The 17,385-nt window shown below is 35.0% G+C and overlaps 1 protein-coding gene across 3 annotated transcripts in view; it reads right to left on the bottom strand.

The window, feature by feature from the left end:
* AP3B1 (adaptor related protein complex 3 subunit beta 1) overlaps positions 1-17,385 on the bottom strand; it is a 152,543-nt gene that overhangs the window by 97,063 nt on the left and 38,095 nt on the right. For all 3 annotated transcript variants that reach the window (XM_065860934.2, XM_071802570.1, XM_065860935.2), the window contains exon 7: positions 12,349-12,528. In XM_065860934.2, the coding sequence (XP_065717006.1) occupies positions 12,349-12,528 (180 nt within the window). The remainder of the gene's footprint in view (positions 1-12,348; positions 12,529-17,385) is intronic.

Genomic DNA, 17,385 nt, shown 5'->3' with positions numbered 1-17,385 from the left:
AGGAAACACACTCAAAGCTTTTTTGATTCCTGCAGTATAATCTTTGGCAGATAACATTTTATCTACCTTCCAGAGCCCCTTCTAATCCTTCTAAGAACTGCTCTCCAGAGAGTTTTGGATAAGCTAAGTTTTGAAGGTAAGAAGAGTTTTGGGACTATACACTATTCAGTGAATCTCACTGCAATACCAAAACCACCTTAGACAACAAAGATCAGCAATCCACTTACTGTATCATGAACATGATCCTTGGAAAATGGAAATCGTAGAAAATGTATAAACCAGTTTCCTACTTTAAGAATTAATGACGTATTCAAGATAGATATGAAATTTTGATACTGTGAAGATGCCTACCTAAATCCTTCCACATGTTTCACAGATGGGTTTTGGAACACTAGAATAGACCTATGTTGGGTCTATCAGAGCAACACAAAAATTTTCCTCAAGATTGCTCAAAAAGCCAAGGAGATGTGCTGTAATAACTTTCTGATGGACAAGGAGATCTCAACCAATCACAGCTGTTAACAAACACATGCTGGCAGAAGTATCTATGCTTTCCACAACAAGAAGTTCTTTAATAAGTTACAGGTATGTCAGTTTAGGGAAAGCTTGACATGAAGAATTATTAGTAGTCTAAACAAAGGCACAATCTCACATGGTAAAAATATTTGAGAAATTAAAGTGTAAGCAAAATAGTCTGCAGCCTGGCATGAGAAAGGCCTTAGAAGGCACAAAGGCAAGTTTGCCAGAGATCTTCAGGTACCAAATGACTGAGAACAAGTTGTAACTTTTGTCTTATTAATCCAAAGGGAGTTGAAGAGTCCCAGAATGAAGGGACCAGATCATCCACTTCATAAACAATGGCTTCCTTTTAAGTACTAACCACCCACCAAAGTATACTCACTTTTTCCTAGGTGGGCTGTCATTGTAACCAGTTGTGTGATTAAGACTTGTGCTACAGTGAATGGACTAACAGGACCTAGTAACGATCTGATGAGATGCTGTGATGGCCATGTGAAAATAGGAGGGTATTTCAAGTTCCTAAGTATTAAGTGCCATTTTATACTCCTTCAAGTATGAGAAATATTTCTATGTGTCTGGCAGGTCCTGAAGGTAAGGAGCCTACGAAAGTCCATAACACCTGAAGACTAGGTAGGGCATCTTGCAGCATTTAGAACGATATTTCATCCTCAGAAAAATGAATCATATCCTGGTTTCTCTAAAGTTTACAAGCTTCAGATACTTTTCTGTAGGATAAAATTAATGAAGCCACTCATCAAACTATTTTCCTATTCTAAAAAGTTACTGAATCTTTTAGTGTTATATTGAAGGAAAACAAGTTTCCAGCACCTACCAAACTCCTGCTGATGCTCTTGTATGCAGAATCATTGGAAAAGAACAGGCTGGGGATTACAAGACATGTGAGAAACAAACCAGATCACAGTACCAGGATGCATGTTACTGTAATGGTTACAAACTGTAGCTATTCCTGAATGGACAGAAAGCTACTGTCCATACTGTCAACAGAGCAGAACAGTGTGTCCTGTGTGGTATCAGACACAATGCATTTACAGCTTTCAGGAACAACACTACATAAAAATGAATGAGAACTTGAGAAACTTAATTTCTCCCTCTACAAATAGAACAGAAAAAGATTCTGGTAATGTGGTCTGGGCTATCACCTGTATTCTATCAGGAAAGAAATTGTAAAGAGGCTTCCTGAAGAAATGTGCAGTCACAGGACCAGAAGGCATACAATCTGCTACTCCCTTCTAAATTAAGTCAAAATAGACCAAACACTTTCAGTCCAAAAGTCAGTAAACACAGAATACAATTATTAGATAGTGTGATATATAAACAAAAACATATAGCCTATATTATTTATACAAAATACCCATACAAAATTATCACACTACCAAACATTGCATATCACTTCACCAGGGACCAGACCTGTTGTTCCTACATAAATCAAGAAGTACAAACAGGTTATCAGTTAAGTAAACCACAATGGAATGAAGAACCAATAAAGATCACAAGATCATCATGATGTTACTCTGGTATGTCTGAATGGTATAATTTTTACTTCAATTACAAACACAGTCTATACATTACCATCAGTATAGAAGGGTCAGAAAGAAAACCTGAATTTTTGGTAGGATTTGTAGAACTATGCAAATCTGAAGCCACTGAAACAGACTTGGACGTCTACAGTGCCCTCTTCTGTGGATCATTTTTCATATTACAACTCTATTCAAATGAGTCTTCTGGAATTATACTGAAAATGTAATACATTAATATAGTTATATAAAAGATATTATATAATTCTAATAAATTACAATGGAAACGGGTACTTCAGTTTTAACTTTTAGCTAAAAGCTATCATGTTCTAGTCAAATGAGATTTCATGGTTCCTTGCACACAATTATATTCATGGGTCTTTAAAGTTTATCTAGAGAGATAAACATGTTTTCAGCTAATAGAAATTGAAGTATTAATGGAAATGGTAGTTGTGACAAACTGAAGAAACATTTGGGTCACATTGTGAATTGTATTTTCTGATTTAACCCCCACTCTATAACCTTCGTATTGGACTAAGAGTCACATGATGTTGAAAAACAATCTATTTTTCAAATACAAATATCTACCAGGAAATTATACAACATGAAAATGGGCTTACAATGTGATTGCCATTGAAAGTTCTTACTAGACTCTATAATTCAATGACAAATGTGTCAACCGTCTATTAATACAAAAGGCCAAGAGACACAAGAAAGTTGCAGGTTGAGAATCCATGATATAACATGGGAAAAGAATGGGATAAGAAGTTTTCAAAGAAGAAAACTCCCCCCTTCTTTTCTGTCTTTACCATGTTCACACAAGTAGACACCCTCTCCTGTTTTCAGAGTATTGACAAAAAACAGGGCATTTTTGCACAAGAGGTATTTCACCCAGGAGTAACTGTTTTCCCACAGATTTCATCTCACTGGGATACAGAAGCTCTGAGGTGGTTTTGAGCTCAACTAAAACCCTTCACTAGAAAGACCTTGGATTTTATTCTCAGGTTGTTTCAAAGAGGTTCAACAGTTTAGGGAAGGGAGGAGTATAACTTAGATTTATATTCCATAAGGGCTCAAGGTTGTGGCAATGGTCTCATGGTCTAAAGATCAGCTGCACTTCCTCATAACTTAAATAATTTTGAGTTTAGTGTATTTCAAACCAAGGTGATGTCATGACAATTCAGCATTACGAGTAAGAAAGGACTGTGTAAGCACATAACAATAGTGGAAGAAGTAAGATTCAAACTAAGTGAGATTGTCAAGAGTATCTATTCTTTGGTGTTAAATCACTAGCTTTAGTCTCAGTTCAATTCTAACAAACAAGAAAGCCATTACACAAAATCCTCCAGCATCTTCTTGGTACTCTTAGCAGTTAGGTGACTATGATGTTGTAACATTCCTGTAAACAGCTATGCTAGGGCAACTTTAAGATATTATTCTGTAAAAGAATTCATCTTCCAAGTCAGCATACTTTGTGGTATTAATAGCCTCTGGAGTTGCATGTTTCATATTAACCAAAACATTTTCACATTTCTTTAGAAAAGCCACATTTTAACGTGGCTAAGGAACTCATCATAAAATTCTACTAATTTGGGGAGATTTTATACACAATTCCATAAAGTTTTCTATATAAAAAGCTTCCAATTTTACAAATAAGAAGCTTGATACCTAAGCAACACTAAGGTACTAAAGACACTACTCAAGCATGAGAACCAGACTGTGGCAAGTGCAATTTAACTTTAAGGCATTTTCAGTCACAACATTGTTCTTAACTTTACTTCCAGTATATATAAAAGTTATGTGATAAACATTAAAAAAAATGAAGCTTCATTTGTAGTTTACTATAACTTTTCCTCTCATATAGATACTCTAAGAGTATATCCCTACATATTCTAATTCATATAATACTCTCTATAATCCCAGTGTAGACATGGATGTTTATTTCATTCTTAATGAAAACAAAAACAAAAACAAAAAACCCCACATAAACAACAAACAAACAAAAAAAGCCCCACCACAACAGACATATGTAAACTCATTTGTTACATGACTACAAAAGCTCTTCAATCCAGCCTCACAGTGGCTTTTAAAAACTCGTTTAACCAATAACATAGTTTTGAATACAAACTCAAGTGTAATGAATTAAAATGCTAAAAAAAAAAAACCTCAAAATATCCTTCAGAAAGCCTGTACTCAGAATTCTAAGTTTTGTACTATAGCTCTGAGACAAAAGCATTGCACAGGTGTAAGTATGGGTCTGAGGACCACTGAACATTAAATTTTTCCGTATATATCACAATTACAGGAACGTCTGTGCTAAGTAACTTCATACCCAACTAATCTGAAAATTCAAGTGTTCAAAAGCTCATGCTCATTTCTATAAGAAGCAGCAAGTACATCTAGGACTGGTGTCTAAAAATAGGGCCTAAGACTGAAATATGTTGCAATAATTAACATCTTTCTATAACCCTAAGTACCCAGTGATTATTCTAACAAAGTCTCACAATACTTGGAGGTAGAATTTAAAGAAAGAAAAGATTTTTATATCCCTTTCATTTTTCAGAACAGTTCTATTCTCCTCAAAATGGAAGTGAGGCATAAGCCAGCTTTCTCTTACCACAAGTACACTTTCAATACTGTGTGGAAAAGACACAATAAAGAGAAAACAAAGACCAATTTGCAAAGCAAAGAATGGGAAAAATTAACAAACAAACAAACAACAACAACAAAACACCATTTACTGCATAAGAAGAAAGAAAGAACAGAAAATACAAGGAAGAAAAAGGATAAAATAAATATTGCAAAAATAAAATGGAGAAGAAGCAAAGGTGAAGGCACAAAATAAAGGGAAAAGATACCTCTGCTTCTCGCTAAAAGGTCCCGATTTTTTTTTGCTCAAGTTCAAAAACTGACATGGAATTCGGAACTTGTATTCAGAAGCTTGGTTAAAAGCTTGACCAGTTTTTAGACTTCATATGATGGTTAAAGTTTAACCTCAGTTTAACTATATGAAGAGGTGGTACAAACTATCCCATCACAATAGCAAGAACTTATGAACCAACTGCCTAGGAAAAGTATTCTTCCACAGGACTGCACAAAAAATGAACAATGAAGAAAAACAGGTAACTGTTAGTTACTCTGGGGCTGCAACCAAGAGAAGGGTGTTACATGTTCCAGAAGTAGGAGTCACCCCGATCATGAACTACAAACACAGTATGGAGGAACAGGGATCTCGCAGATACTCAGCCTGTACAGAACCGTAATGGTTCACAGTGCCTCCCCTTCACTAGTGCTCCTAATATACCATTTAGTTACACCAAATCATGTATACTTCTTAAAACTACTCCTTTCTCTCTGGAAAAAAATGTAGATGGTTTTAAAAGTAAAGTTAAGGGAACAAAAGGATCTTCTGCATTTCCCACACATGCAAACACACTCATATCTTTATTTGTAATTTTTGTTTACAAAGCTTCAGGATTGTCTACAGTTACTAAAATATTTATCCAACATCTAAACCATATTTGGACCACAGTCCTGCTCTACATGTTAGTTAAGAGCCCCAAATTTTCAAGCCACAAAATTAGCTGAAATCTTAGAAGAATGCTAACTGTACCTGTACTTAGATTGGCAGTCTGAAAGATGAAAGTCTGCTATCCTCACCAGAAAGTCTGCCCTAATAACCTAAACATCACCAGTGAGAATTAAATCCTGTACTACAGGATTTTTTTTTTCCTTCATCCTAATGCACAAGTAGCCAAAGCAGCTGAAAGCATCTTAGAACACCTGTTGATTCACTTCAGTGATATTATCACACTAACAACCAGTGGTATATTCATTCTGATATTAAAAGCCATGACAGAAAAGAAAGAGTTACTACTATTCAAGCCTAAGTTACCCCCAGTCTTCTTGTCTGACATTTTCCCAACCATAAACTGGAACAAATGTCTGGATACACTGTCAAAGAGATGGATGATCCAAGATAATTTTACATTTCTTATATTTACTTTTCCCAATGGTCCTTTTGAGATATGCCATAATGAAACAAAAATTCTGCCTGGCATTACAAACAGAAGAAGCCTACAGGCTCAGACTCAGGAGACTAAAGCTTCCTCAGAGCAGAGGTCTGACCTCACACAGGTCTTGCTCAAACAGAGGAAAAATTATATAAAGTTTTACATTTGCAAAGTAGCTAAGGAAGCTTATTTTGCAAGTCTTCTAACTATCCAGAGAAAATACTGGTATAACAATGAAAAGGTCACACAAGTTACTAGACAGAGACTAATTTCCCACAGATAGATGCCCAGGAAAAAACTTCCAAATATTCTGGCATCCAAGAAGGCCCAAAAGTATTCTAAAACAGCATTAATTTCATATTGCTCACATAATTTTCTAGTATTAAATATAACTGAAGTGGCCAAAAACAGAGCTAGAAACTGGTAGCTCCTGGGCTGATGAGCGTCTGGTACATCTGATACATAAATTAAAAATGATTAGCAGTCAGACAACGGTTACTTAAATTTCTTTAAAACACTTCCAATTTATTTCTATAAAAATAATTCCAATTAATTTTAATATATTTAAGTCAATGACCTAAACAGAAATAAAAACAATTTTAACAACTTCTTTGCAACAGATGGCTAGAATGTCCTTTACTATATATACAAATAATAAAAAAACCCTCATCCCAAGTCAAGATGGCAAGACTACAGCATTGGATGGAGTACACAGAAACTCTATTGGTCAAATTTATGGGAAAAGGAGGGCTTGCTTTCTTATTTTGAGTTGATACAAATGTCCGAGAGATCTTCCCTACACAAATTCTACCCACTGCTGCTATTCCACTGCATTGGATTAATGGAAGCAACAAACAATACACTTTGCTGCAAAGTTAAATGGTATCTTCATCTACAGACTGTACTTCTCTTTTGCCAGCAGGAAGTGTTTGGAAGACACAAAGCAAAGCAAATCAGGAAATTTATGTGGTTGAAATTCAAACCTCCCTGTCCTTTCAATTATTCTTCTGTTGGATCAATTCCTTTATCCAGATTGCCTTAGAAACACTACCCCTAACATATGGAAAGGGAGGGAGAATATGGAGGGAAGGCAGAAAGACAATAATGCTCCCTTTTAGTGACAGAAGATGCTATTATACATGAAAATAGTCTTAGATTATATCCATAAGCATCATAAAGTTTTCTTTAAAATTTCAAGTAATCGACTTTCATCAACAATCAACCTGAGGCCATTTTTTGTTATGTATCTATGCTCTAAGTTATTCTCATTAAGTAGTACACTTGGCAGCTACTGGTATTATAGTAGAACAGCCAGATATCTTCAAAAAAGTGGATTTTATATTAAACACTACCCCATCCTTGTGTACATCTAAAAGAACCTGGTCAGAGAGTATTGCACTCTGACAAAAAGGGGAACAGTAACTGAATCCAGAATCCTCCAGACTGAGGATTCTGACAGGTATACCAAGAACGGATGAAGTAAGTATAACACATAAATTCACCATACACTACTTTTCCTAAATCTAATCTTTTGATCTTATTGGGCAAATCAGGCTCAAATAAATCTACTGACCTACGTGGTTTTCCACTTGCACCTGAAGAGAACAGATCAATGGAAGCTGAAAATGAGATGACTGCTTTTGATCCCTGGGGAAGAAAATTCTCTGGCCTCATAATCTTTTACAGTAGGAGAAACAATGAAAAGAAAATAAAGTCAGCAAAACTATCATCTGGTAGAACCACACAGCACAAATATCTACAATGAAACTTCAGTAAGGTCTGCACTGTACCAACACATAACATATCTTGATAAATTTTATCCTAAAAGACTGGATGTTATTCTCCATATTTCTTAAATGTATTTGACTATCTACATCTCCCTGTTCATCTTCTAAATCCACCACTGAAAAGGATGAGAACAGAAGAAGGGAAAGGTACATTCAGGTTGATTCATTATTAAATGAATTATTTACATATGGAATATTTTTAAAGCACTTTAGCTTTTGTCATTTTTAGCACTTTATCTATATAATTCACCTAATTAACAGGAGGCTATCAGCCTGAATACACCTTTCCCTTCATCTGTTCTCAGTCTCTCAGTATAGACCTTAGAAGTTTTACTCTGCTCTCCCGCAATAAACCAGCAGAACTGATTCAGAATACTTGTTACAGAGTTAACAAGTTATGCAAAAGTTATGGATAGACAGTATTCCCTGTATGCTGCGCTTGAACCTCTATAATTTACAATTACAGTTCACTCAATGTGCATCCCAACATAGGGAACAAAACTCAAATATTTAGAGCAGTACTAGACAGTGCTGAGCCATTTTAAGTAGTCATTAAACACTGAATTCCATCACACATAACCACGACCTTTATGGAATACACTAAGAATTCACACATATAAGATATTAAGAAAACTTTTTTAAAGCATTTAACAAATGACTAGATATCACAGAATGGGACCTCAGTATTTTGCCAGAGGTAGCAATCAATACAGATAAATTCAATGTGTTTCTTCCTGTAATTCCTGAAGAGCCACGCTAGTTTCCATGACTCATGGTTTTAAGTACATACATTCAAAGAATTACTATTTTTCTCCTAAAATTCCTCATATTTCAGATAATTTTCTTCAGGTTTAACTTCTGTGTCCCACCCCTCAATCAGTTATGTTAAACTCTGAGTACTTAAAATTGAGCAATACTTCAATAATTAATCCTAAAAGTGTAAGCCTAAAGTCATGCTTTTTGTAAGTACTTGTTTTTAAATAATTTTCTCTATGATTGAAGCCCATGATCAATTCCCCATTTTTTCCAATCTTAATTGAACACCAAGAAAGTTTATTTTTGCAACGTGCGATTGTCTGAAATGAAGCTGAGCAGCCCTGAGAGTCACTATTTTTTTGCAAGACTGCAGCTCCCATCTCCATTTTGCTCTTTGAAATGACCGTCCAAACTTCTGACCAAGTCAGCGGTTTCTAGCAGACACTCTCCCAGATGCCACACACATTGAGTGGCGGATCTACACACCAGGACAGCTGAAGCAGTCACTACCTCCCATGATCCTCATCTCCTTGGGATGACTAAACAGCTTGAAAATCAGTTCCTGAACTGCTAGACTGCAACTAAACACATTCATGGAAACCAACAGCAACTTTATTTTAAATACCTTCATGTATTAATATTAGGCTGCAAGCTGTGATAGTTCAGGAGCTATTCGCAAACAACTTTGGCAGTCTCAGCAACTCCCATGACTAGGGTGGGGCAAAACATCTAAGCTGGAATGCATTACAATATCTGTCATCAAATATGTGCCTTCCCAGAAAACCGCTGAAATTGTTCTTTCTAGTTAGTCCCAAGCAGGTATTTTCATGACAGAAAATTAGTGTCTTGCTCTCATTGCAATTAACCCATGTCAAAGCTGAATGCAGTTCATACAGGAAAAAACGTTATTCCAAAACTGCTATTCACACGTAACTACTTCAAAAACAACCTCTAACTATTTCAAGACAAACAGGATAAACCAAGGACATTCCTCTTTACAGCGTTCATGATCGGAATTAAAAATTCTATCCTTCAGAGATGACAAAATAGGAACATAACACTAAGTATTCTTGGTTAATGGGTAACTCCAAGTTGTGCAACAATTTAAGCTTATAGCTGAAAAAAGGATTTTTCTCCACAACTGGTAAGTATTCCAAATTTTACTTTAGCCTTCCAAATACACAAAAAATGAGTTCAAAATGTTACAATGTTACACCATTGCTTGTTAGGAATTAGCTCAACTTGCACAGAAGCAGTGTATGCTTCTCAAAAAAGTGAGGAAAATTTTAGTGAATAAAAATGCAAATACGCATTTTAGCAGTCTTGAATTTATTAATCTGATAGGTTTAATTTCCATTTTCCTGCATCAGCTTTATTTATAAAGTGTCGTGCCCTATAAATATGCTGTTATTTTCTATAGTCAAGCACCCTCTTAACAAATCTTCTCATTAATATGTAAATTTAAAGTCAATCGGTCTTCTCCCTGACAGCGCCATGAATTCCTAGTGCACTGTATAATCGGCTTTGACTTGGCATCCACTATTTATCATCAAATATGTCAGTTAGAAAAATTATGGAAAATGCACTGCAATTGATATGACTGCAATCTACTTTGTCAACACTTAATTGTTCCTCAAATCATACATTTACATATAAACAGCCTAAATACTGATCCATAATGATGCAAATAAACTAAATTAAAAATCTCTTCTACTGCGCAAGATGCCCTATTGTATGATGAGTTCATTTAAGAACCTATTGACAAAGGCATGCATTTCAACTAGGCCCAGCAAAAAAATTCTGTTAATTTAATTGCTGAGTAGGTAGACAAACTAAATTTTGCACTGAAGCTCATGAAAGTGGAAGCAAAGTGTTATTAATCCTATATCACTGATGGTCAATTTTAGAGTGACACAGGCAGTACACAAACCTTTTGCATTCTGAGAGCAGAAGGCAAAGCAACAACTGTCATCCATCTGGCTTCAGTGAAAAATGTATTAGAATCTTAAAGAAACCTAACACCATCAAGGCTTCCAACCTCTGCATTCAAGACAGAAGGTCATCCTCTTCTTGTATTCTTCCTTTGCTCAACTCAAACTCTAGCTTTAGGCAAAGCAAATCATCAATTTTGGCTTTTTCTAAAGGTCAGAGAGAAGAATGCAAGTTACTTGCTTTCAATATGCAACATGTATAAAACACTCAAAGCCTCAAGGAGGCTAGGAAAACATTACTTAAGTGTCTCATTACCTAAAAATACTTTCCTTATTTTAAGTAATTTTCTGGAAACACGTGTTCTTACAAACCATTTAATTTTCATCTGAAATGAAAAAGAATGTTCCAGAACCCAGCTGGCAGTGCAAAAAGTATGATTCTGCTTCAGATATTTTTGCTGTTTCTAGTTTTCTACTCATTATAACCCCTGCTTATTTAAGAAGAAATGAACATAATTGTAAACTAAATCAGACCAAAATTAGCTGTTTGTCCAAATACATTTCTTATAATTATTTTCACATAATAAATTACACATATATTAACAGAGAATGCCTCTGCTTTTCAGTCTCATTCCCAGGTAAAGGCAATTAAAAGACAGTTAGAAACAGCTCAGTAGTAGTCCGTGTCATTCTGTACTCCAACCCTGAAAAAAATAAATCTTTAAAAAATTGTTAATATGTTAATTACAAACCACAATAATTTGCACTGAAATAACAATGCCTGAACAGAAGCATTAAGACACACCAACTGATCTATCGCAAAGTTACTCCCATTCAAAGAAAAACAAAGTAATTAAAGAAAAAAATTAAAAAAAATCAAATGATGAAACTTTCTCTAAGGTTCTGGGATCACCTCATATTCATTACGAGCAGGCATCCCAAACATGCTTCTGTGCAAATGCACGAAGTTCATCTCCAACTACCACTGTAAAACAGTATATATAATATAACAATGAATATGTACATCTTTAAACATGAATTAAATTAAATAGCAAAATTTAACAGTAGTAACTACCTCAAGCTTGTAATAAATGCGAACAACTGGAGGTGTGGAGCAATTCTACACAGCTCTTTCCAGAAGTATTATTTTAATTTAAATTGTTATTCAGAGTTAAATCCCTATTGATACAATATTAATAACATCAATTTCTTGAGCTGTCTACTTTTTCGTTGCTAGAAGTGATAGGATTTGTATTTTGAATATCTTTTTACAAATTTGCAGTAAGAGTATACTCAATATCTACGTATTATAAACAAAAACACCACAACATTTTTTACATTGCACATTTCAAAAACATATATATTCAAGTATCCACACAGTCCCTCAGTACATGGCAAAGCATAGACAAGTAACATAATTTTCACCATGCTGTGTTACTGGGTATTCATACCTACAAAGAAAGTAGATTCCACCCAGTTTCAGGACAGAATGGCAATCCTTTCTAGCTCTGACTCACATAAAATGTCCTAAAGAGTCATGTCACCACAAAAAAGGACTCTCTGCTGCTCAAGAGATGTGCCTGGGGTAAATGAGAACATGTTATAGTCTGGAAGGACAATTCTCATGCTCTGAAAAAGGGTAGATGCCTTGTCTTAGTGGTGCCTTAGAGAGCTACGACTTAGCATTTGATCTCTATTTTTGTTAAATTTTACATAAAAATGCATCTTAAAGGACTAAGTATATCCAACAATGGAAATAATTCAGAATGCAAGCACACAATAGTAATTTAAGAAGTCAAAAACTTACCTTCCATGGGCTTACAAACTGTGTACGTGCATATCGAGTTAGCATGTGGATTATCACAACTTGACCCCACTCTTCCACATCAACCAACAAGTTGCAAAGCTTTCGGTAGTTCTTGTGAATCAGATCTATTCTGTCTGGACACACTTCCTCAAATGCCATCACAACGCTCCCAGCTACCAGCTGGAAGACAAAATATAAACCAGAAGTTCAGTGTTCCTTCTGCAGTGGATCCACAGGTGAGAATCAGAATTAATACTAGCAATTCTCAGCAATTTCAGACTGTTTCTATTCAGCAAAAAGGAACAACAACAACAAAAACCTAAGCCCACAGAAATGGTATCTTATTTAAAACAGAACTGGGGTAAGTTTATTAGAATGGAGAAAACATTTGCTGTTTCTATTACACACATAAATCTTAGCTCCCAGCCCTGAAGACACAGTGCAATGTAAGCATAATTTTTTTTCTTATAGTTTCCAAATAAATTATCAGAGAACTTGCAATTAACTGAGAAACAACAGCAAACAACAAGAAGTATAATACAGCGATATGCCCAACAAGGTCTACTGGGATTCTCTTATCAACACTGGCGTGATCAAACTAAAGAGGAGCTGAGGTAATTCTCCCAGCACTACTGGGACTCAAACTTCTCTCTTGATATGGCCAAATTAACTGTCATTTGAAATTTTATCTTTAGAGTTTCAGGAATACACTTTGCAAAAAACTGGCATAAAAACTACCAGTATAATAGAGAGATACATTAACACCCGTCCTCAAAGCACACAAGCAGAATTTCTGCACGTTTTTCAGCACTTACCTACCAGTTCCAAAATCACACAAATGGACCATTTATGCCCCTCTATGTCTTCACACATTTTTTTGCCTCCATAAGAAATAAATCTTTATATATATATACAAAGATCCTCATATTATGATTATAAAAATTGCTTTGTTTTCATGAGAAAATTTAAATAGATTCTCAATGTTTTACCACCTAAAGGCTTATGGAAATCTTCTGATAATTTTCTTTCAAAAATAAAGAAAGGAAACCCTGTATTGGGGTTCCTGTTAAAATTCCGGTAGCAGGTTACTTTAACTGTGGGAAAACCTCAAAAGCTGACCACGCATTATAAGGACGTGTCATTGTGTGTCTGGAATTACTGTTCTTTCTCTTCTAATTGCTTTAATTAAGATTTGTTTTGTGTCAGAGTACATGTTAAGTCAAATAATGAAAATGATGAGACTTTATATGAAGCAGCTGATATGTATGCAGTTAGCATGCATGCAGTATAGACTTCTGGCAGCAAATTAATGTCATATTCTATCTGAGCACTGGGGATCTGCATTTCAACCTCTAAAATTTCCCCAATGACTTAAAGTAAGCAATTAAATAGAAGTGCAGTTTATTGAAATGGTACTTTTTGAGAAATATTAAATACAATGATATTCATATGTTACATTTTTCTCCCTGTATTTGGCTGACATTTGGTTTATTAGCATGCACCCAACATTACAATTGAAAGAAAACAGCTCAGAATATAGTCTTGCTATTATGCTAAACAAGTTTCAGGCTCTGTGGGGATTTTACGAATTACCAATAAGAATAAACGTGAAGTTGCATTTATTGTCTCCAGCCCTGTCCACATACTAGTACCTGCTGGTGCCAACAAGTATACAACTCATTCCAGGGAGCAAAATTTGATTATGTGATCGAGCTAAATAAAACACACTTTACATCTAAAATAATTTTCTCTTTTTTGCTGTATCACAAAAACAATAGCTCTTTATTTTATGTTTTTGTACTAAGCTTTTTCCCTTACTAACGTGCTGCAGGAAGCTATTTCGTAATTAAAAACTGCTATGAATTCATGCTTAGTTTGGGTTCAAAGCTCGGCAGAAAACCGTGGTTAATTCCAGGCAAACCACTATCAGTCCTGAGTAGGTATTCAATTAAGGCCAGAAAAGCTGAGGATGGGAAAGGAAGGCTGGGTAGAGTTATATGTTAGAACTTGCTGGCAACAAAGCAATATTATGAGGATGCAAAACTTGCAGAGGACAGTGTGATGTCCTTGAAGTTTTAAAGAAAGGGATGACACCTTTAGACCACAGAGACTTTTTTTTAGGTCACTGTCCCATAGTCTTTATAACAGTTATTCTGCTTCTTCACACTACAAGACAGTATTGGGTCTCTTGACAGGTTTGACATACAAGGGGAGAAAAGGAGGGAGGGAAGGAGGAGGGAGAGAGAGAGAGACTGACACACAGATCAATTTATGACTATAAGAACAGTCATAGCCTAATATTAAAATCAACAACTTTTAGGTTCATCAGTGAAGGATGACACAGAAGCTGGTGTCCAACTGTAGTTCTGAAGTGGACCCTTGTCTTTTACTGCTACTAGTACTGCACACACTTTTGCTGTATTCCTCTTTCATTTGGATATGATATAGTTTGAAAGCTGGCATAAAATAATACATATAAAATTAGTTTAGATCCTATAAACAGCACTGGCTTTTTAAAAGTTCAGTTACTGTGAGAAAAACAACAGTTTGATACAAAGAAATAGTCATACTGAAATACAGGAATTATAAACAATAACATATTTCAACTCACATCAGTCACCTCAAGTTTACAATGAGAATGCTGTCACTTGTGAATGCTTAAAAGATATTAAGAAAATTTGAACATGAACTATTAAATTAAGAGGGGTACTAGATGAACAACCATTTTATTCCTGTGGCAAGTCCCTATACTTACAAGTGAACACAGGAACTGTCATATATCATGACATTATTTAAGATCATGCCTCTCTCCCCATTATCGCTTTTTCCAAAATCAGGCTTTCCATTTAAAGTGGAGGGGGGGAGATGCAGGAAATGTGACAGTGTAAGACAGATTCAAAATATACTGGTAACAAGAGGATTTATCTGAAAAAAATTCCTAATGCTTTTTTTATAAGAGATTATTTTCTAATTCACATTGTTTCCCCTATAGTATGATCCTACTATACATCTAAACAAAGGAACAGCTAATAATCTTTGTTTATTAAATGTTCAACATTCCATAAAAATATTTAGAATTAAAACAAAATGATCCAATCAGAATATAAAACCAAAAAATATCGGTTTCCAAAAAACAGTCAGTTAATTTCCATCTCACTGTGTCAATAGTAGCTTTTTGTATAAGGAGAAAATATAAATCACTCCAACAAAACTAGCAATGAGCTCATCAAATTCAAATGCTACTTTCCATTTATGTATTTTTTATATTAAAGCAATAAACATGGTTCATTTGTCTTCCACTGGTTGCCACGTTTTTCTGTGCTGTTGCTATGAACTTCAGCCATTAGCTGTGCTCCAAGGTAAACTACATGAACCATCAACAAAAGTGACACCCAATCTATGGAGTTCATATTTTCTCCAGATTATCTATGCTAGTTGACAAGCTGGTAATGAAAAAAATCACACTAAGCAAATGGTTCCTCTAATAACAATAAATTTTCTATAAAATTATGAAGGGTACGAAACGTTTCCTTGCATCTATTTTGTCATGAATTTTAATTAACGCTGTGAAAACCTGAGAGTGCTGGGTCATCACAAGAAGTGCATCTAGGTTTGATTGATAATACAGTGCAAGTTGGCCTATGCTGCCAAGATTCCTCTCTCTTAAATTAATGGCCACCCCACCTGCCCTAATCATACAGCCCAAATGATATTCCCCTTCTTATTTCAATTTTCTGGAGGCAAGGAAACTGGAAAAGATCAGTCATTTATCTTCTAATAGCTGGATAATAGATCTATCACAATAAAACGTCTGCACAAACTCAGTAATTTTATTCCACAAAAGTGAAGCTTTTACTAACATTAAATCAATAAGTTAAGAAAACATTGTCTTTTCCACACATTTGCCTTCTAAACTAAACCATTAAGTTATTAATAGAAGCCTACTGTTGAAAAGTAGAGTGCTCAGCTTTCTTTCCCCATTATCCTCAAATACACTGCTTCAGTTTAAAAGATCAAGATCTTCATTGCAAAGCCATCACCAATTCCTAGGATCATTTTTTAATCTAAGGGGTCTCACTTCACAAGAATCTGCCCTTCATCTAGTAACCATGCAGTCTGAAAAAGTCTTCTCACTTTCAAAATAGAATTAATACTAAGATACACCTGTTATGTTCAGGAGTAAATGATCATACCAGAGCAGAATAATAAACTTATTTATATATTAGAAGTCGTTTAATGTGATTAAAATGTTCTTATTAAAGGAAAAAAACATATTTAAGCAGAGATTAAAGGAAAATTTAGGCTTTGGAAAGGAGTGTAGATCTTAATTAGCAATAAACAGTTCCCATGCAATAAACTAATTTACTTTCAGTCTTTTCCCAAAATTGCCTCTATCCCTTCTCATATTACTTCACAACAGGTTTCTGGGGACACAATATCAGGAGTACATACTTGGGAATCAATGAGCATCTGCAAGTCTCACCAACGTGTTTAGAAATTTCTCTCTAACACTCTTCTGTCTTAGAAGAGTTCAAAAGCAGTGCTGCACTCTGCATACAACCTCTTCCCACAACAGGAGCCATAACAGCAACAGCTATGATATAGCACAAAATATATGTGGCCACATACTCACTCAGTTTTCTGGATATGCCTGAAAAAAAATCATTTTATCATGCAACACATGCATTTATATTTCTACGCAAATATTTTAAACCTTCCTTGTAACAGAGGAATCTGCCCAAACAAAAGAAAATCAGCTCCAAGTTAAAGAGTTTGGACATTTTTAATATGCCTTAATAAAACTACATGCTAGCTACAGGTCTATACTCTTCTTTTTAGGTGCAGCTTTAGATACAATTTGGAATACTTTAGTTTGGACTGAGGAGTGTAAGTCACAAGTTATTTTTGCTTGACCACTTTGCACAACAGATGTGATTCCTTTTCAACATCAACATGGGTCTGTCTTTTTTTTAACTGTTGTAACTCAGGTATCATTAATTAACTTCTTTTTTATTGTTGTTTGTTTACGCAACCAGA

This window comes from Patagioenas fasciata, chromosome Z (assembly GCF_037038585.1).
Source record: "Patagioenas fasciata isolate bPatFas1 chromosome Z, bPatFas1.hap1, whole genome shotgun sequence".
NCBI classification, from domain to species: Eukaryota; Metazoa; Chordata; class Aves; order Columbiformes; family Columbidae; genus Patagioenas; species Patagioenas fasciata.
Note: the sequence above shows the minus strand (reverse complement) of the source record. Positions and strands in the feature narration are given on the sequence as shown.